At 36.1% G+C, this 21,429-nt stretch overlaps 1 protein-coding gene and 1 pseudogene across 5 annotated transcripts in view; one reads left to right on the top strand and one right to left on the bottom strand.

Annotated features, from left to right (window-relative positions):
- The window catches only part of Zfr (zinc finger RNA binding protein), a 66,503-nt gene that overhangs the window by 25,958 nt on the left and 19,116 nt on the right, over positions 1-21,429 (top strand). For 3 of the 5 annotated variants that reach the window (XM_055601017.1, XM_055601018.1, XM_055601021.1), the window contains 9 exons: positions 3,866-4,113; positions 7,434-7,625; positions 8,089-8,380; positions 10,859-11,055; positions 12,558-12,677; positions 13,358-13,503; positions 16,838-17,000; positions 17,704-17,909; positions 19,095-19,245. In XM_055601017.1, the coding sequence (XP_055456992.1) occupies positions 3,866-4,113; positions 7,434-7,625; positions 8,089-8,380; positions 10,859-11,055; positions 12,558-12,677; positions 13,358-13,503; positions 16,838-17,000; positions 17,704-17,909; positions 19,095-19,245 (1,715 nt within the window). The remainder of the gene's footprint in view (positions 1-3,865; positions 4,114-7,433; positions 7,626-8,088; positions 8,381-10,858; positions 11,056-12,557; positions 12,678-13,357; positions 13,504-16,837; positions 17,001-17,703; positions 17,910-19,094; positions 19,246-21,429) is intronic. The other 2 variants (XM_055601019.1, XM_055601020.1) reach the window with 1 other exon arrangement.
- Positions 15,188-15,281, bottom strand: LOC129671969 (U6 spliceosomal RNA; annotated as a pseudogene).

Below are 21,429 nucleotides of genomic sequence, written 5' to 3'. Positions count from 1 at the left end.
GTTGACTGAGAATATAGATATGCACCGTAAAACCCAGTATTGATTTATATTTTTTCCTTTTTTTACATTTATTTGTTTATGGAAAAGAGTGTATGTGCAATGACGCATCAGTATTAGTATTAGTTTCTTCATATTTAGGTTCAGCCATTTCTTTGAGTAAAGAAAAACATTTCAATGTTCTTTCTGTTCAGTTGCATCAGGAGCATATAATGAATAATGCCTTTATTTCTAATCCATGTTATTATTACCTGCTCAAGTATTGCCTATCAGGTATCTTCATTAATAAAATACCTTTTCTCTTTATAATTAAGTAATCAATCTATGAGCCTGTTGTCCAACTACCTACTGCAGGTTGTCATATTTTAAAGAAGAAGTAAATTTCTTTGGTGGTTGTTAGAAATTTTTTTGTTTAACATGTTGATCCTTTGATTATTCTCCACGGAGTCTCCTTTCACTACAGAACTATAGAGTCCTTTTAAAATACAGTGTGTTGTAATCCATGACTCATGTGTCTTTGGGATGTTATTTTCATGAATTTGACCATTGGGGTCTTTTTGATACTGCCAAATCATGAGCACCTTTAAAATTTTCTTGCCTTAGACTCAGCAAGTAGCCACGTCAGTAAGGATCCTTATGGTGTCTTATAAATGTAAATGTCATTTAGAAACTTGACTATTTCATAGTATTTTATTCTATAGATGGTACTGTTTTTTTTTTTTTTTTTTTTGAAGTGTGTGTATGGAGTATTTATAATGTTTTAATGCTGTTTTATATTTAGTGGGAGGGGCAAACACTGTATTTGTGTGTGTAGATGTCACACTTGTGGGAATTGATTCTCTCCTGCCATGTGGTTCCTGAGGATCAAACTTAAAGTTGTCCTCTTGGGGCTAGAGAGATGGCTCAGTAGTTTAGAGTAGTATTTGTTACTCTTGCAGGGGACCCAGATGGGGTTCCCAGCACCCATGTCAGGTAAATACAGGCCTGTAATCCCAAATGATTCACCCTCTAGTCTCCTCAGTCACTTACGTCGACATGTACTTATATACCCACACAGACACAGCATGGCGTTTCAACATGAGTACTGTGGGTCATGATCCATCAGGGTAATGTGCATACCCATCACCTCAGATGATGGTGTCTTATTTTGTGTTTAGATATTCAAATACCACTCTGCTAGCTATCTAGATATATTTGTTCTGTTGTTATTAAGCATAGTCATCCTGCTGTGCTATATTAAACATTAGAAGATATTTTTCCTGTACCTGAAATGCCACACTGTGTCCCATAAATACATGCTTTTGTATACTGGAATATTACAGTAACAATCAAAAATAAGATGAGCCAGTAAGATGGCTCAGTGAGTAAAGATGCTTGCTGCCAGACTAAATTTAGAGAAAAAAAAATTTTAATTGTGTGTATAGTGTGTGTCTATAAAGTAAGGATAGTGATACCTGCCTTATGGATATTTTGTTGAAACTTCACTGACTGTGTCTGGCACATTGCCTTCCATATGGTAGACTCTCAGCTCAAATTTAAATACACACCAAAGATATATATGTGGTCAACTATGTTTTATTTTTAAATTTCTGTATGAAAGCAGGCCTGAATATTCCTCAGAAGACTATCTGCCACTGGGTTCCCACATTGATTTTTTTGTTTGTTTGTATTTGGTTTTTCCACTGTCCTGGACTCATTTTGTAGACCAGGCTGGTCTCAAACTCAAGAGATCTACTTGTTTCTGCCTCCCAAGTGCAGAATGCTGGGATTAAAGGCGTACACTACCACGCCTGGCCCTCCATATTGATTTTTAAGATGATTTTTAAATATCACAATCATGGTATTTTGTTTTATTTTCAGAAGCATGATTTTAATTAATAATAAAATAAAAGTAACTTCACTGGGTTTAGTTTTAGTTTGTTTATCTTTAAATATTCATTTATTTCTCTAATCATGTTGCCCAGACTGGCCTGAGCTCCAGGGCTCAAATGCTACTCCTTCCTCAGTTTCCCAAGTAGCTGGGACTCTACGTATGTCAACCATACTTGCCAGCTGTCTTTATTGGTTTTAGTCAGATAGCTTTGTGCGTGGGGGTGGTTCTGTTTCTCTGTGTGTACATTTCCACATGTAGAAGTCAGCACAGCATTTAGGAGTTGACTCTCCTTCCCCTATGGATTCTAGAGATTGAATTCGGTTCCTCAGACATGAGCAGCAAATGCTTTTACCCTTTGAGCTATCTTTTTAGCCTTATTGTGGTTCTTCACAGTGAAATTTAAACTGTGGTTCTGTCTCTAAATTTGAAAGCAACGTTCATTTAAAATTAGTTTTAATTTGTGCTTTTTGTTTTGGTTTGAGTTTTCATTGTTTGGTTTGATGAGTAGAAGATATTAATAGGACTGCCTAATAAAGTTTGTTGAACTATAAAATTTTTCTTAAAACCAGTCTCACCAAGTATTCTTTTATCTGATCATGTGGTTATCTCTGGCATATCTGCCTTTTCCTTCTTTTGAGTATTTTCTTCTACCACATTTTCTTATCTTAAAATTTCAGAAGCATTTTATAATCTGATAATTGAACATAAACATTCAAAAAGTCTTTTTTCAAAAGCTATGTGATTTCTTTATCTTTGTTAGCGTTGTTTGTTTTGAGATTCTTATGTTCTGGTTACTCTTAGCTCTTCCTTTTTTTTTCTGTATGTGTAGTCATACTAGAGTTGGTGGGTCAGAAGTCATTTGGTTATAATAGGCTAGCTTTTAAAAACAAAAAGCTAGGCATTCATATGCATTCTCTTTGCCTTCCTTGTTCTCCATACTCTCTATAATGAGGATTGAACTTAGTTTCAGTCTCCTGTGCCATCTGTTGCTGAGCAATAATTCTAGTTCCAGTTCTCTTTAGTTTTGCCATCTTGGTCTTATTTGCTTCTTGCCCACCTATTACATACTTTAAGGAGCTAAAGGAACCTGACTAGGGTTATGGTGAATAGGCAGTGCAGTGGATTTCAAGAAACTGGTAAGCTTTTAGTTTTTAAACATGGTCATATATAAACTAAACAACTTCACACTTAAAGTCTGTAAATTTAAAGCATGTGTGTCACAGAACATCAATGTTTATGTAAGTCAGTCATCAGCATCAAGTGTTTATTCAGTATAGATTCCCAATAGTGTAAACAGCATCTATTTATTAAATCAGAATACCATGCTGCTTTTAGGTTTTTGGAAGAAAGAACAGTGTATTGATTTTTGTTCCATGGTCATGTAACTTGTCCTTCATTTACTAAGCTTCATTACCTTGCCTCCTAAACTCACTTATTTCTTGTTTTTACTATTTGTACAATCCATAAATTGGTCACTGGGACTTAAAATTGTGGTGTCATATATCTTACTCTCTTTATCTGTTATTCTCTTAAATTATCAAATCTTACTTTATTTTTGATTGTATGCTAGCCTTTAATAACTGAGCCATCTCTCCACTTTATGAAGTACTTCTGAATTTTTCCTACTTTTGATTCTTCAAATCCAGTGTTTTGTGAAGTATGTTCAGAGGACCAGTAGGTTCTGTAACCACATAAGTGTCAAAACATTTTCTGTCAGTTGAACAGTAAGCATCTTTTAAGTGATAGGCTGAATCTTAAACTTTTCTTACATACCTTCATAGCATCTGATGTGTCAAACAAATATTTAAGTAACGATGTAAAAGACTGGTAAGATTTGTGTGGGGGGAGATTTCATGATATAAGACATACATATTGTAAATATGCACAAGTAAATCTACCTTTTGTCAGCCTTTATTGAATTTAAACTTATAATTGACATTTAACTTGTCCTTTTATAATCATATAACATAATCTTTGTTTCATTTTATTTGTAAGGTACATCTTATTCAGGTTATGAAGCAGCCGTATATTCAGCTGCGTCTTCCTACTACCAACAGCAGCAGCAACAACAGAAGCAAGCAGCAGCAGCAGCTGCTGCAGCAGCAGCAACAGCTGCCTGGACAGGGACCACCTTTACTAAAAAAACACCATTCCAAAATAAACAACTGAAACCAAAACAGCCTCCCAAACCACCCCAGATTCACTATTGTGATGTTTGTAAGATCAGCTGTGCTGGACCACAGGTACTTATATTGTGTATTTAACATGAGTCTCAGTGGTTATTTTTCATAGTTGAATAGGGTTGATGTTCTACTCCTGTACCTACAAAGCACATTCACATCTGTGTATTCTACATCCAACTATTCACCCATAGATCAAAAATATGCATGTGGAAGACTGCATCTGTGCAGAATACCTACGTTTTTACCCGTTATTTTCTAAACCATACAGTAAAATTGTTCAGTAGGATTTACTACCGGTACTGTAAATAATCTAGAGATTTTTAATGTATGTGGATAAAATCATAGATTATGGGCAAATAATTTTGCTATTTTAAAGAACTTTAGCATGCTTGGATTTTGGTCAACAGTTTCCTGCAGACACTGAGAGATGGCTGTATTCACTAAACATTTCTTTAAAACTTGTTTATATTGAAACACAAAAGTGATAATCAGGAAAACTGGAAAAGTGATTGTAAGTGTATGAAAAATGGGGAAATTAAGCCCCCCCCACCCTTTTAAGGGTGCTTCCTTTGCTTTTTTTATATAAAACTTTAAAAGTTTTTTCTTTAATTCAAATTAACGTATAATTTTAAGGATTGTATTTCTAATGAGACTATTTTGTACATGGTTTGTAGAATGTAACTTCTGTAACTTTCTCTATGAGGGGACTTTGAACATTGAAAATTGAAAGGTATAAGGAAGATAACCTATTGTGCTGGGGATGTCATTCCGTTGGTTAAGTGCTTGCCTATGTAGTGGTCCTTAGATTCAAATCCCCACAACTACAGAAACCAGACATGGTAGTTGCTACACACCTGTAATCCCAGTACTGAGAGGTAGACGTTCATTGTTGTCTTTGGCTGTGTATATATTCAATTTGAGGCCAACCTGGGTTAGAGGCCCTGTCTCCCTCTGCATGCCTTAAAAAAAGGTCAACCTAGGACGAATGTGAGTCCTTTGATTTTTGTTTGTTTGTTTGTTTGTTTCTGTTTTTTTGTTATGATTCTACCATCTATACCTTAAAATGTGTGATTCAAGCATGGGTCTGTCAATGAATTCATCCCCCCTTTTTAAGCCTTACTTGTCAAGTATGGGGTTATACACCTGTATCTCAACAACTTATACAGCAGAAATAGGAAGATTGCAAGTTCAAGGCCAGCCTAGCCTGCAAAATAAGAACCTGTCTTCTTAAAAATTGTTTTTATGGCCGGGCACAGTAGCACATGCCTGTGATTCCATCACTAAGGGAGGGAGAGGCAGGCGGATCTCTATGAGTTCAAGTACAGCCAATGCTACACAGAGAAACCCTGTCTTGAAAAACCAGAAAGAACGAAAAGAAAAATGTTTTTATATAAAACATTAAGCATTGGCTAGAAGAATAGCTCAGTGGTTAAGATTACTTGATCTTGCACAGAGGACCTGGGTTTGGCTTCTAGCACCTGTGTGCTGACTCACATAACTACAGTTCCAGGAGATATGATGTACCCTTCTTGCCTCTGAGAGTACCAGACATAAGAGGTGTTTTTTTTGTTTTGTTTTGTTTTGTTTTTAAGATTTAAAAATTTTTTTACATTAGTGACTTGGCACATAGAAAACATATTTGGGGAGAGTAGATCAAATCTCAGTATTCACATTATTTGTATGTTTCTAGCTTTATTCTATCAGTATATGGTTGGTTAGTTGATTGGTTTTTGAGAAACAGGGTCTTACTATGTAGCACTGCTGCCACTCTCCTTCCCCCAACTCACTGTGTAAACCAGGCTGGCCTCAAACTCACAGACATCTGCCTGCCTCTGCCTCCCAAGTGTTGGGATTAAAGGCATGTGCTACTGTGTCTGAATTAAATACACTTTTTCACTTACTGCTTTCGTTCTGTTTTCAATACATGATTCTGGAATCTTTTTCTGTATTTTGGTGTTTTCTACATTGCTGACACCTAATTAGAGACTATTAAAATATATGTATTCATTTTTAAAATTATTTATTTTTATGTGCATTTGTCTGTGTGAAGGTGTCAGATCCTCAGGAACAGCAGTTACAGACAGTTTAGCTTCCATGTGGGTACTGGGACTTGAAACCAGGTTCTCTGGAAGAGCAGCCAGTGCTCTTAACCATTGAGCCACCTCTCCAGCCCCCTATATATTCATTGTTATGCAATATATTTTAACTGTAGTTTCTAATAAAAATTGTCAAAATGCATTCATATTTTTAAATTAAATTATATAGACATATCTTTTTATAAAGAATTATCATGCAGTAGTTTTTTTTATTCCTAATAATATAGATACCATTTCCCCCACAGATTAATTAATTCTATAATCAGCCTTTTCTGGAATGATTACTATTTGTTATCATTTTCTGCCCTATGTTATACAAGTTCTTGAAACTAGAGGCAGCTTATCTTATATTCTAACTGTTTGTTAACGTGCTTTGTAATTTAAAGCTATTGGCTTAAAAATAATAACAATAGCTCAGTTGATAAGTATTGGCTTTGCAAGCATGCCACTATAAGTTCAATCCCCAGAGTAATGTAAAACAAATGCCTGATGTGGCCTGAGCTTAATATACTGTGTTCATTCAGAAAGCAGAGATAGACAGATCCCTGGCATTCCCTGGATGGTCACATAGGGAAACTTTGTCTACAGAATGGCTGTGCCAAAACCTATCCTTGAGCAGAAACCTAGGTTGTGCTTGCCCTCTGTTCTTCACACATTTGCACCATCACAGACTATTGAATGTGAATCTGTTCTTAGAAGATTGGAGATGTAGTTCAACAGAGTGTATGCCTGGCATACGTAAGTTCCTAAATTCAGTCCTTGGCACCAAGTAGCAAAGTATTCTTGTTAAATAAACTGCAGAGAACTACAGATCATACATGCAGAATCTTTCCATGTTCTGAAGTGCTTTTAAAATAGCAGTTCTTATCCATGCTTCCCTCATTGTTTGTTTGTTTGTTTGTTTGTTTGTTTTGAGGCAGTATATTGTTAAGTAGCCCAGGATAGCCTTAAACTCAATGATCATCTTCCTCAGCCTACTGAGCACTTAGATTACAGGTCTGCACCACACATTTACCATGTTCTCTTTGTTGTTGTTGTGTTTTGGGTGTCTGTTTTTGGTTTTTTGAGACAAGGTTGCACCATGTAACTGGCTGGCCTGGAATTTGCCATGTAGACCAGGCTAGCCTCAAACTCAATGCAGTTCTGCTCTGCCTCCTGATTACTAAGATTAAAGGCATGTGCCACTACACCCAGCTTATGATCCCATTTTTAAATGAGTGTTAGAGGTCTGAAAGTTGAATAGAATGTTATAGAAAGAAAATTTGTACTTTTTGTTCAAAACAGACTTATAAAGAGCACTTAGAAGGACAGAAACATAAAAAAAAAGAAGCCGCATTGAAAGCCTCTCAAAATACCAGCAGCAGCAACAACTCAACTCGTGGGACACAAAATCAGCTACGTTGCGAGCTCTGTGATGTGTCTTGTACAGGAGCAGATGCATATGCTGCCCACATTCGTGGTGCTAAGCATCAGAAAGTAGGTGTTTTGGTCCCCCTCCCACCCACACACACAGCCTTATGTCTTACTGTACTTACTTTCACTTTTTCAACAGGGCTTTGAAAAAGATGACTTCAATTTTTGAAACCTTTGAGTGTATTATAAACCTTGCTTATATGTTAACATACATCAAGGTAACTTCAAATAGCCATTGCTTAAAAGAGAACCACTAGAGACCTTTAAATTGAATTAAACGGATATGGCACTAATTCATTTGTCTTGATTAACTACAGACTGATTTGCTTATAGGCAAGTCCTTTCATCAGTAAATAAAGAGATGTTAAAAATAATGAATTTTGTCTGTAAAACCATAATTGGAAAAAAAAAAAAAAAAAGCAAAGAAACTTACAGTTTTGATTCTCATTTTATAGTCTCACTCAGACAAACTTTTATACAATCAACACATTTGAGTTTCCTGACAGGTGTGCTTTTTGTTTTGTAGGTGGTTAAATTACACACAAAACTTGGTAAACCTATTCCTTCAACGGAACCAAATGTTGTTAGCCAAGCTACTTCTTCAACAGCTGTATCTGCTTCAAAACCAACTGCCTCTCCTTCAAGTATTGGAGCAAGCAATTGTACTCTGAACACGTCATCAATTGCAACTTCTTCAGTGAAAGGTCTTTCAACTACAGGAAACTCGTCTCTTAATAGCACATCCAATACTAAAGTATCAGCGGTACCTTCCAATATGGCTGCCAAGAAAACATCTACACCTAAAATAAACTTTGTTGGCAAGTACTAAAGATTGATTCTTTGTGTTCCTCCTAACTCTTGTCAGAGTGGTTTTTCTTCACCATTGTATTGCTGGCTATTGAACTCAGAGCCTCATGTATGCCAGGCAAACACTGTACTTCTGAGCAGCCTCTGTTCTCTCTGCTTCTGTACTTCCTAATCAGTCCATAGTCTACTGCCCTTTTCTAAAGTTATTGCAGGACTCACCATGTATCTAACTACTTAGAGCCAAGCATGTCTCATACCTATGTACCAATGCTTGGGAGGCTGAGTCAGAAGGATTACCATGAGTTTGAGACTAGCCTGGGTTTGTTCCAGGCCAGCATAAACTAATAAGAGAAAAACTGTCACAGAAATATAACAAAACAAAACAAAAAAGAGCTGCCAAATCCACTGATCAGTTTTCAGTTTCATCCTGTTGACTGCCTTAACTTAGACTTGATATAATTGCTGTACCGTGAAGCCCAGGGTGAATTGTAGTTTCTAGCATATATGTCCATCGATCCTTGTTTTGGGATATCTTACTGATTCTCTACCTTTGTGATTGTTAAATGACATTATTCCTAAAGTTATGGTTCTGTGTCTCATCTGTGTGTGCAGCAGTATTCCTAGACAGTTTCAAGCATTCTAGTGTATATAATTGTAAAATCTGGCAAATTCAAAATCCTACTTAAGTTTGAGAATCATGTTTTGGTTGCTTGCTGGTCATCTAGTAGATATTCCTTTCCTGTTGTGTCCCATCGCAAGACCACTACAAAATACTCATGAAAATGACTTTTTTTTTTTTTCAATTTTTAAGGGAAAGCCTCACTAACATTTTTTATTAACTGCCTCCCTATTAATTGCTATTTTTTATCCAGAGCTTCTATGATAAAGTCATTGTTGTTATGATTTCTTTTTCAAAGCCTTTAGTTTCTTCCTTAGAGCTCAATTTCTTATATCTTGTCTCTTGATGAGCATAATCTCTGTGTTCTTATTAGTGTGCCTTCTCTTTTAAAATCTTCATTGGCCTTTATATGTAGGATAAAGTCTATGACTATGTCATATAAGCCTTCATAACTGACTTGTACCTGCCTTCTTACCTTCATGTCAGCTCTACCTGGAGAGCAGCTGATGCTAAATTACTGCCTTTTTGGTTTACCACAGTCTTAAATTCTATGTTGCTACACTCTTTTATATATGCTGTACCTTCTGTTTAAATATTATCCTCTTACGGCTTCTTGACTGTTTCAAAGCCCAGTTCAAACACTACCCCTTTGTGAAGTCTCTTCTAACTTAACAACTGTTCTGCTTCACTCCTACAGTAAGCAGCTTCTACTTGGCAAAGGGTGTTATAAATGCTTGTAGCAGTGCAGTCACAGATGCATTATATTATACTTTTTAGTATAATGTTCCTGACTTTGTTCTTTGACAATTTCCTACATTTGTATAATTGTTTTTCTGTAACTACTTCTTAAAATATATTTGAAAGCTTTTGTTTTATTTTGTTGGGTTGGGTTGGGTTGGGTTCTTTTTCTGAGAGGTGTGTGTAGACTTGGCTGTCTTAGACTTGCTTTGTAGACTAGGATGGCTACTGCGCTCTGCTTGAAAGAGCTCTAAGAGGAGATCGTTGACAGTTGGTTATTCTCTTGAGTAAAGTATTAAATTTAATCGGTTAAAATGAAAGCAGTAATTTGTAGTTTTGTCAGGGGTCTTTTGGTTTGGGAGGCTGTTTTACTTTTTATTTTCTATTTAGAAAAACAAATCTAGGCTGGAAAGATCACAGTGGATATAAGCTACTTGCCAAGCCTGATGACTCAAGTTCAGTCCCTGGTACCCATGTGGTAGGAGAGAATTGACTCCCTCAGGTTTTCCTCTGACCTTCACAGGTGGTTATGGTCCACATTGGCTGGATATGTAGCTCAGTTAATGGTTACCTAGCATGCACAGAGCACTAGGTTCAATTCCTATCCCCATATAAAACCCATATAATTATAGGTAAACACACACCTATAATTCTAGCACTTGGGAGTTAGAAAAAGAACTGTCAGAATTTTGCGCTACATAGTGAATTCCAGATCAGGCTTCTCTACAGCCTGAGGGCCCCCATCTCAGAGAGATGCAAGAAAACAAAAGAGAAAAAGGAAAAAAATCACTATGGGCTAGATATTTACTACTTATTAATCACAGTTTAGAGAGCTCTTGGATTATATTTAATCTCTTTTCAGGTTCCTTCTGTTCTGGATACTGACTGTTAGAAGAACTAAGATGGAGTTTGTAGATATGATTGGATGTTGTGAGAGAGAAGGGAAACATTCGGGAATGTGGTTCATTAATAGATTACAAAAAGCAGTGTAGTATATACAGGTTTTTTTTAAAAATTCCAATCTGTTCTGCATAAAGTGTAGCTAGCAGTAAAGATTAACTGTAAGTTTGCATCTTAACAGGTTTATACATTCATACAAAAATAAAATTATTGTAATATTTTGCTTTTTTAGGCGGTAATAAGCTACAGTCAACAGGAAATAAAACTGAGGACTTAAAAGGAACTGAATGTGTTAAAAGTACTCCTGCTGCCTCTGCCGTGCAGATTCCAGAAGTAAAGCAAGATGCAGTTGCAGAACCAGTCACACCTGCATCCCTTGCTGCTTTGCAGAGCGATGTGCAACCAGTGGGACATGATTATGTAGAAGAGGTATTGATCAATAATCACTGCTCTGAAATTGGGCAAAAGAAAAAAATGTGTCAGTCTGTTGCAAGTACACTTTATGTGTAAAACCAAACTGTATCCAGTTGTATTTTAGATTTCAATTACTTACTAAATTAAGGTTGTTGACCTAATATATACCATGCATTTGGTTTCTTGAGCAGATTAGAACATTTCCTGTTTTGCAGGTCAAGTACAGTAAGTGGAGGAACAAGGGCACATCACAGAGGCTTGAAATAATAGTTGCTATGAACAGAAAGATCATATAGTGATATAGTGTAACAGTACAGTTTGGTTTCACTATGTTGGAAAGCATGTATAAGTTTCTGAGCTCTGGTGTATGTCTGTGAAATTGGAATGTTTGGCCAACAAAGTTGTGATAATTACATAAAAGTGAGTGAATGGCATAGATTCAGGTTTTTATAACTGTACTTTAATCTATTTCTCTATAAAAAGAAATTACATAATATATTAAAGTCTTTGTTTATAAAGATACACAGCTAGGATATATAACCTAAGTAATTTATAAATGACTTTATGTCTTATAAGGTAAGATTTGGTCACCTTCTAAAATGTGTTCTTAGACACCTTTATTTCTAAATGACTTTTGTCAACATAGCCAGTTTCATTCAAATCATCTTAAAAGCACAATTTGAACTTAATAGTAATATCTCAGTCTGTTTTTTTCACAACACATTAGAAAAAACTGCATCTTTTCATATGCATGAAACTCTTGACCTTTGAGAAATCTGTATACCAGAATTGGAGTTTTAAATCATTTTCATCTCCCAAGAAGCAGGTAGTCAGTAACTGGTGAATTTAAGCTATAGCTTCCCAAGCCATATTAGGGAAGCCTGTTTGACTCATACAGGATGAGCTTAAAATGGAGCCAGTCATGGGTGGTTCGGGTCCTCATGGAGCCAGGTCACTCCTTGCAGATCTGTTGGCATTTGCTGACTACTGGGACAGGGCAAGGGGTCATTATCTTCAGTGAAGTAGACAGTGGCACATTGCTCGTGCTCCTGTAGATAAATCCATACGTGTGCACATTCAGGTGATCCAGTTAAATCCAGTACCTCACAAAACAAAAACATAAAATTATAAAAGAAACTTATTGAGGGGAGGAGAGTTTACAAAGTTGGGAATGCATGATAGTGGATTAGATGTGATCAGAATATATTGTACCCATGTATGAAATGGTCAAAGAATTAATAGAAATGCTTCAAAAAGTAAATCTAAATGCTTACATATAGACGGATATTGAAGTAAAAGGTAGTTTATAAAAGCAAGCATATGCTGATATTTATCCAGGTCCCAGGTTTTGCCTAAGAAATTAGACCTGGGTAGTCAAAAGGCAGAGATAAGTGAGTTTCCAAGTTCAGGATCAGACTGGTGTATAGAGAATTCGAGGCTAGCCAAACTGCAGTAGTGAGACAGTGCTTCAGTGAATTCTTTCAAGTTGATTAGAGGTTCTGTTTTTCCACACCAAGGTACGAAATGATGAAGGAAAAGTCATTCGCTTCCATTGTAAATTATGTGAATGTAGCTTTAATGACCCCAACGCTAAAGAGATGCACTTAAAAGGACGAAGACACAGACTCCAGTATAAAGTAAGTACATACTGTTGTCCTTGTAAGTTGTTGTTGTTGTTTTTTTTACTTTTTTATGTGTGTGGGTATTTTGTTCACATGTATATCTGTGCTCCAGATGTTTGCCTGTTGCCCAGAGACACCAGTAGAAGGCATTAATTAGATCCCCTGGAACTGAGTTACAGACTGTGTTAAGGCAATATTTTGTACTGGGAATCAAATTAAGGTCTCAGGAAGCACAGCCTTTGAACCAGCAGTCTCTCTAGCCCTTAGTTGTTCTTTTGTAAAACTGGAGCATTCTATATGCAAAATAAAGCATCTAAATACAACTCACCTAGTGTATGATCTCCCATTCTAAAATTAGCATGTCCTGTTGATACAGTTCACTTTGCTAGAATAATGGAATAACCCTGTTTTTCATGGTTGTAGTAACTGGCAAATGTAGACTCTAGCAAAACTGATATATTGCTTGGGTCAAGAAGTCATATCATGATAGTTGTTTCATATTAAGTGTAAAAAAATGTCACTTTACCTACCTCCTTTTTGTTTTTAAAATTCTAACAAATAAAAACAAACCAATGAGTATCTATGACACAAAATATGTAACTATAAGCCTCTGGTGAGAGAAATTGCTTTTTAATGAATTAAGTTTGTTGAAGGGTCATGCTCCTTTTTTAAAAATGTATTATTGGTATTAACAGAAAAAAGTAAATCCAGATTTGCAAGTAGAAGTGAAGCCCAGTATTCGAGCAAGAAAGATTCAAGAAGAGAAAATGAGAAAGCAAATGCAGAAGGAGGAATACTGGCGGAGACGAGAAGAGGAGGAACGCTGGAGAATGGAAATGAGGTAATGTTTTTAACTTTTAGCTCTGTGACAAAAAGTGCTTCTTCTGCCTTAAAAAAACAAAACTTCTGGGCTGGAGAGATGGCTCCGTGGTTAAGAGCTCTGTCTGCTCTTCCAGAGGTCCTGAGTTCAATTCCCAGCAACCACATGGAGGCTCACAAACATCTATACCCTCTACTGTCCTCTTCTGACATGCAGATGTACATGCACATAGAGCATTCAAAATAAGTAAAATCTAAAAACAAAACAAAACTTCGAGAAGATGGCTTTCATATTCAGACTCATTTACTGCATGTCCTTTCAGTGTTCACTTAGATACTGGGTTGAGAAAGATAAACATTAGAATGCTAAGTATACTTAACATTTGATTGTTACTCTAGTATGAAGAATTTTGTGGTAGTAGCTCATACTTTTAATCTCAGCAAAAGCATATGAGGTCAAGACCAGTCAGGGTTTCATCTCATGAAAAAAAGTGATAAATGTTACTATATATTAAATATGTGAAGAGATGGAAGGTGGCCCAGGGAGGGGTTAAGAGTACATGCCACTTACAGATGACCTAAGTTTGGTTTCTAGCACATCAGATAACTGACAGCTGCCTGTAATCCAGCTCCAGGGGATCCTGGACATACTCCTAAGAAACAAGCACATGTACTATCTGAAGAAATGTCATTCTGTGATAAGTGCTCTATTTAGAACCAGCAGAAATCTCATTTAATCTCTATAGTTCAGTTAAAATATTTGGATGTATACATAAGAGTTCTAAAGCAGTTACCACCATTAGTTTTGGAATATTTCATCACTCCTAAAAGAAATGATGACCCCATTAACAAGCATCCCAATGTCTTCCATGTTCCTTGTCCCATCTCATTAACATGCAACCACTAATGTATTTGCCGTCTTTATAAATTCTGGCTCAGAACTTATCTTTTTAAATACTCTATTACAAAGCTACTTATTCACACTTTATTCTGTGCTTCCTTTAGGTTTCAGTAATAGATAACACATTAAATTATATTCTCTTTTAATTTGTGCCTTTGTAATTCTTTCTATGACAAGATTATATAGTTATTGTAAGTACCTATTTGGTGCTTGGAAATGTGTTTGACCATGCATTTATAAACTTAATTAAAATTCCTGCCCTTACATTATGTAAACATTTTTTAGCAAAACAAACACTGGGAGACTGGAGAAATGGCTCAGGGGTTAAGAGCACTGGCTGCTCTTCCAGAAGTCCTGAGTTTAATTCCCAGCAACCACATGGTGGCTTATAACCATCTAAAATGAAATCTAGTGCTCTCTTCTGCCATGTAGGTATACATGTAAACACACATTGTATACATAATAAATAAATAAATTTAAAAAAACAAACAAACACTGGACTAAACATCATTTTCTAGAAGTTTTGAGCTGGTTTTTATTCTTTTATTTTTTTTAGTCCTTAGTAACAGAAATATTTTACCACTCCTCACATGCCCTTACTCCTTACCTAAAATATTGGTAGTTTTTACAGTGGCAGTCTTTTTATTTTAGACAGATTTATTAGAATAGCCTGATTTGAGATTTTTAACTGAAGTTAAAAGTAAGAGTTAGAACCAAGGCAGAACAGAAATTGATTCTCAGAATGTTAACCAGTGAAGGAGAAGCTTTATGCTTAAATAACCATCTTCTGAATTCATTAAGTGTGTTTTTTGTGAAATGTTTCACAAATTTGCATGTCATCCTTGCACCATGCTAATCTTCTCTATAGTCTAATTTTAGTATATCTGCTGCCGAAGCAAGCACTCTGCTTTTGTTTTTGTTTTAAATTAATTTTATTCTTTATGTATTGGTATGATTGTGTCAGATCCCTGGAACTAAACAGCCCATGTGGGTGCTGGGAATTGAACCCTGGTCCTCTGAAAAAACAATAGTGTTCTTAACCCCTAAACCATCTTTCTCCAACCCCAAAGTGAGCACTCTTTTATTTAATATATATTGTGAATTTTACTGAACCAACAGCCGTGAAAGTTTCACAATTATTCAGGTGACTTTGGCAATATAGCCTGTATTAATAAGCAACACTTACTAGGAGGTGAGCCACAGATATCTCTTGCTAATGATTTGCCTTCTATATCTGCTATTGCCCTATGTTTCCCCAACAGTGAAATTGTGGGTTTCTATTGTTGGTCTTTGTAAAAGAGAACTATTTTGAACAGCCTGTATCATAAATGGAGAACTTCACTGTTTTAAAAAAGAAAAATAAAACTTGGCCTGAGATGGGGCTTTGGATAAAGTGTTCATTGTACAAATGGTTTGGGCTTACAGAATGTATGTAAGGCTGGACCTGATGGTTCATATCTGTAATCCCATGTCTGTAGTGGGAGGCAGAGACTGAAGAATTCTCAGAAGCTGTGGGTAAGCTTGCCTGTCAGGTGCAGCAGCAAAATAAACAAAACCATGGAATGTTTGAAACAAGATGGAAGGAGGAACCCATACTACAGGTTGTCCTCTTACCTGCACATGGACACCATGCACATGCACACACTCTTGTCATGCTAAGAAACATGTGCAGGTACACAGAAAAAATGTTTAAGATGAAAAGAAAATATAGCAGAAATGAGTTCATTTCTTCTAAGGACATGAAGTAAATGCCTGAGCATTCTGTGTATTCAGTGGCTCTTACATATATATTGGTTGGGCTTCCCCAGTTGTAGGAATTTGGATTTACAATTATTTACCTTAAATGATTAGAAAAAGCTGAAGTGTCTATTTTGTGTTGCATTTTGTTCTTGGGATGTGAAGTTTTGTTCTCCTTTTGTCATTATTGTCTTTAGTTTTTACTCTTATTTACTTCTCAGTGAAAAATAAATAATGGGGGTATGGAGAGATGGCTCATTGGTTAAGAGCACTGCTTTTCCAGAGGTCCGAATTCAATTCCTAGCAACCACATGGTGGTTCACAACCATCTATAATACGATCTGATGCCCTCTTCTGCCATGCAGGCATACATGCAAATAGAACACTCATATCCATAAATAAATTATGGAAATAGGGAAAAAGGTTAGAAAGGTGATTTGGGTAGGTTTTTTTTAATCATTTTTAATTATGTACCAGTTACAGGCATATGTGCCGCTGTGCACAAGCAAAGGCCAAAGGGTAACTTTCAGGACATCTGTTCTCTTTTAATTTGGGTTCCAGGGATGGAACTCAAGTCATCAGTCTGGCGCAAGCACCTTTTCCTACTGAGTCATCTTGCTGGGTTGATTACTTTTTTGAAAATTGGTTTTTATGTCCTTGTTGAAAGTTCTTCAGTTATGGTGGGTGGTGGTTTTTTAATGTATCATTTGTGCATCAGACGTTATGAAGAAGACATGTACTGGAGAAGGATGGAGGAAGAACAGCATCATTGGGATGATCGCCGACGAATGCCTGATGGAGGCTATCCTCATGGTCCTCCAGGCCCATTAGGTCTTCTGGGAGTCCGACCAGGCATGCCTCCCCAACCACAGGGTCCTGCAGTGAGTATCTGCTTTGATTAGATAAGAGATGAAAATTAAGTCCTTCAACATTAGAAGATATTTTGTGAAATGACTTTTAGATTTAATAATGTCATCAGTTTTCACCTTGATTGTAATTTTAGTCCTCTTAAGGATGTCTTTATGCATAAAAACCTACTCAAGCTTCCTTTGCTCTTTATTCTCTATACTTGCTTAATTCTGAGTGCAGAGCTACTGTTGATAAATATTTTATACATAAGACTTTCCTTATCTTTATTTTTCCTTAGAGTAGAATGAATTTATGTTAGAGGTAACTCTTGTTACCTATTCTTTCTCGTTTATCGCTACAGTGTCCCAGCAATTGTATGTAACTTACTACTGTTATTGAAAGCAAGGTGAGTTTCAGACCACTGAAAAGCATTTATGAGAAAAATAGAGCACTAGCATTTGGTATTTGAGTATAGTACTATAATAAACTTTAAAAATCATTTTTATTGTTAAGGTTTTATATACATACATATACACATACATACCTAGATAGGTAGGTCAATAGATAATAATTCTGCTTTAGGAACAGAAATGCTTGCACTTTTATTTTATTGAAAAAGGAAAATGTTTAAGTGAATATTTTGCCTAATTGCCTTATGTAAAGCTGGCAACTATATGTATAATTGAAAATTTATAACTTTCCTCTATTCAGAAAAGTAACCTTTTCTCTCTCTAGCCCTTACGTCGTCCTGACTCATCTGATGATCGTTATGTGATGACAAAGCATGCAACCATCTATCCAACTGAAGAAGAGCTGCAAGCAGTTCAGAAAATTGTTTCTATCACTGAACGTGCTTTAAAACTTGTCTCAGACAGTTTGTCTGAACATGAGAAGAGTAAGAACAAAGAGGGAGATGATAAGAAAGAAGGAGGCAAAGACAGGTGTGTTTACAAATTACCATTTTATTTACATGGACATTTTATAGTTATGATAAAGATTAACAAGATGGGTAAGGGGCTGGTTCGATTGCTCAGCGGTTAAGGGTACTTGCTCTAGTCCTAGAGTACCGGGTTCAGTTCCTAGCACCCACATCAGGCAGCTCACAACCGTTAGTAACTCTAGCTCCAGGAGATTTGACAGTTTCTTGCGGCTTCTGGGCCTCTGGCAAACATACATATAAATAAAAATTGGGGGGGAAATTGCTGTCGGTCCACACATTTTAACTATGTTTGTATTTTGTCCTAAAATGATTAGTACACATTTGTACCATCACCAGTTTTTGATTTTTAAAACATATTAAATGTTATTACAAAGAAACATTAAATGTTTCAAAGCAGACCTTATAACTTTTCAGTTGTATCCAGCTGCTCTTTTCTGGTTTTATTTATGTGTTGCATCTGTCACCCGTTTGTCTATACTGTTTCAGTGCCCTTTAAAGGCATTGACCATAACGTATAAGTTAGCCAACCTTTTCGTATCTTTCATATCTTTTCTTGTCTAATTTTTCTCTTTATCCTTTGGGAATAATTTTTGTTTTGACGTTTCTTTTAAAACTCTGACTTGTAAAATAAAACAAAAGAAGCTAGGTATTTGGATCCACACTTAGAAACCTAGCACATAAGAAGCAGAAGCATTAGGGTCACAAGTTTGAAACCAGCTGTTGGCTATAGTGAGAATCTGTAAGAGAGGCTATTTGTTTTAGTTGTCCTGTGCACACTGAGAACTTGACTCTTAAAAACAAGAAAATATTTGTGTGTGTGTGTGTGTGTGTCTGTCTGTCTGTCTGTCTGTCTAAGTAAGTATATGCACACACACATGTAGATACCAGAAGAGGTCATTCAGTTCCATGGAGCTGGAGTTGCAGGTGTTTGCAGAATGCAGATTGCTATGTGGGTACTGGGATTTAAAACCTGTTCCTCAGGAACAATCATTAACCATTGAGCCATCTATCCAACCTGGATTAATTTTTCAGTGTGTGTTGTTTATCTAAATGACATATAATTTAAAATGCTGTGTATTTTCCAGTGTGGTTGAAGAAAATGTTAATAGTGCAAAAGTCATTTAGTTTACTCTTATGTTCAGAGGAAATCAATGTAATGTTTTAATATAAGTTGATTTTGCTATAGAGCTCTGAAAGGGGTGTTGCGAGTGGGAGTATTGGCAAAAGGATTACTTCTTCGAGGAGACAGAAATGTCAACCTTGTTTTGCTGTGCTCAGAAAAACCATCAAAGACATTATTAAGCCGTATTGCAGAAAACTTACCCAAACAGCTTGCTGTAAGTATTATGGAAATGTTAAATTTACCCTTTGTCCAGATTAGAAGTTTTTGGCAGGACTAACTGTGCTTCAACTTAAACCTCAGCCAGCCTTTTAAATTTTTGGCTTGGCTTTCTATAATGAAAAGGTTGGTTTTTGAGGGGTTTTTTTTCCCCCTTAATTGGGCAAACTGATGAAACCGTTTTCTGCTTCATCTTCTGAGGTTTTGCAGTGCTTGTAACTTGGCAGAAAACATTCTTGCTAATTTATTTTTAAAAAGAAAATTTCAGCATATGCCATTTTTCCAAAGTTGGGCTCATGAGAAATCAGAGCAGAGAATGATTTTTTTCATATCTTATTTAATGTATATGTACATTTCATAATGTGTGTATAGCATTCAGAGGACAAGATGTATGGTCAGTGTTCTCCTCCCACTATGTGGGTTCCAGGTATCAAACTTGGATCATCAGGCTTGGTAGCAAGTGTTTTTTTTACCCACTAATCCATCTCAACTAACCTCATTTTTAAAAAGATCATGTATAGCAAATTTAATTTTTTTTTATTCATTAATCTCCTAAGTTGGATGCATGTTTTGAATATAATTAGGGTATATCTTACTTGAATTTGTCTGGTTTTTAAAATACAGTAGTCCCTCTGTACCCTTGGGAAGATGTCTAGAGAGTCCTCCTAGGCCCCTAGAATGCCCAAAACTTCAGATAGTGTGTGTACGTACACACACACACAAACACACACACACACATATACACACACACACACGTATACCGTGTTCCTTCTGTTCCTGCAGATATATATATATATATGTGTGTGTGTATATATATATATAAAGTGTTCACTTTATCCTGGGATAAAGTGCTAAAAAATTAGAAAAATATTTATAATTGAGCATAGTAAATCAATGACAAATTCTCCACTATACATCTAAGTAGAATTAGTATTTGACTACCTAGAGTTTGAGCCCAGCCTGGGCTATGTGAGAGCTTGTCTCAAAACAAACAAACAAAATATATATATATTTTGATACATATGTCAGAATGACCAAGTTTAAAGTAATGCTCTATTGAGTTGTTTATAGTATCAGTCTTGCAGTTTAATTAGGCATTCTAAATTTAGGGATTGAGAATTTACTGGATTCTACAGTGGTAATTCAGAATTTTACTTGACTATAGTAGAGCAACAGAAAACAAAAGGGACAGCCATATTAAATTTAGCATTGGCACTTCATGTTTTCTTTGTTTTGCTTTTTCATATTAAAACTGAAATCTTTCCAAGTAGATTTTTCTCACTTCTTTTTCTCCTCCTTTGTTGATATGCGTAGAACAGCAAGGGGGCAAGGACAGTGACAAGGACGAGTAACAGCTTGAAGCTAATCGGGCATGAATTTATGCTGCAAAAAAAAGAAATACTTTATTTTTTAAGTAGCCATCCAGGTGGTGCTGTGGGTAGAGGTGTTTGTCTTCAGAGCCTGGTGACTTGAGATTGATTCCAGAAGCTGTGTAGAGAGCTAATTTCTAAAAGCTGTCTTCTGACCATATACATATATACATATTTGTACCATACACACACCACACACACAAACACACCATAGAATAAAATGGGTTTTTTAGGGAGGGGCTTTTGAGATGGCTTACCAGTTAGGAACATTTATTCTTGCAGAGGAAGGACCTGAGTTAGAGTCCCAGGACCCACATATGTACTCACAACCACTCCAGTTCCAGGTCCAATACCCTCTCTATCCTCACAAGCACTAGACACACATTTGGTGCGCAAAATATAACTCTTTAAAACAAAGAATTGAAGTACTAAATAACTAATAGTTAATCAAAAGCAAACTACTTTCCAAATCACTTGCTTTTGCTGAGTGTGCATAAACAGGAAAAATAAATTAATCATCATTGTCACTAACATTTAAATAGTACTGTAAGTACTTTAAAGGAGCTGGTAAAGTTGTTCAGACTTGCTGCTAAGTCTGATGGCCTGAGTTCATATTTCACATTTCCGAGGACCCACTTGGTGGAAAGAAAGAACTATGCAAGTCATCCTCTGGCTCCACTAATGCATTATGGCATGTGTAAATATGATATGTCCTCACATAATAAATTGAAATGTCTTTTTAAGTTAGTTCTCCAGCAACCCTGTATGTGTTCAGTACAGTGATGTTAAAGTCATAGAGAATGAACAATGGG

This window comes from Psammomys obesus, unplaced genomic scaffold, assembly GCF_907164565.1.
Source record: "Psammomys obesus unplaced genomic scaffold, mPsaObe1.curated_primary_1811, whole genome shotgun sequence".
NCBI lineage: Eukaryota > Metazoa > Chordata > Mammalia > Rodentia > Muridae > Psammomys > Psammomys obesus.
The sequence above is the reverse complement of the archived record's forward strand: the minus strand, read 5'-3'. Positions and strand labels throughout refer to the sequence as shown.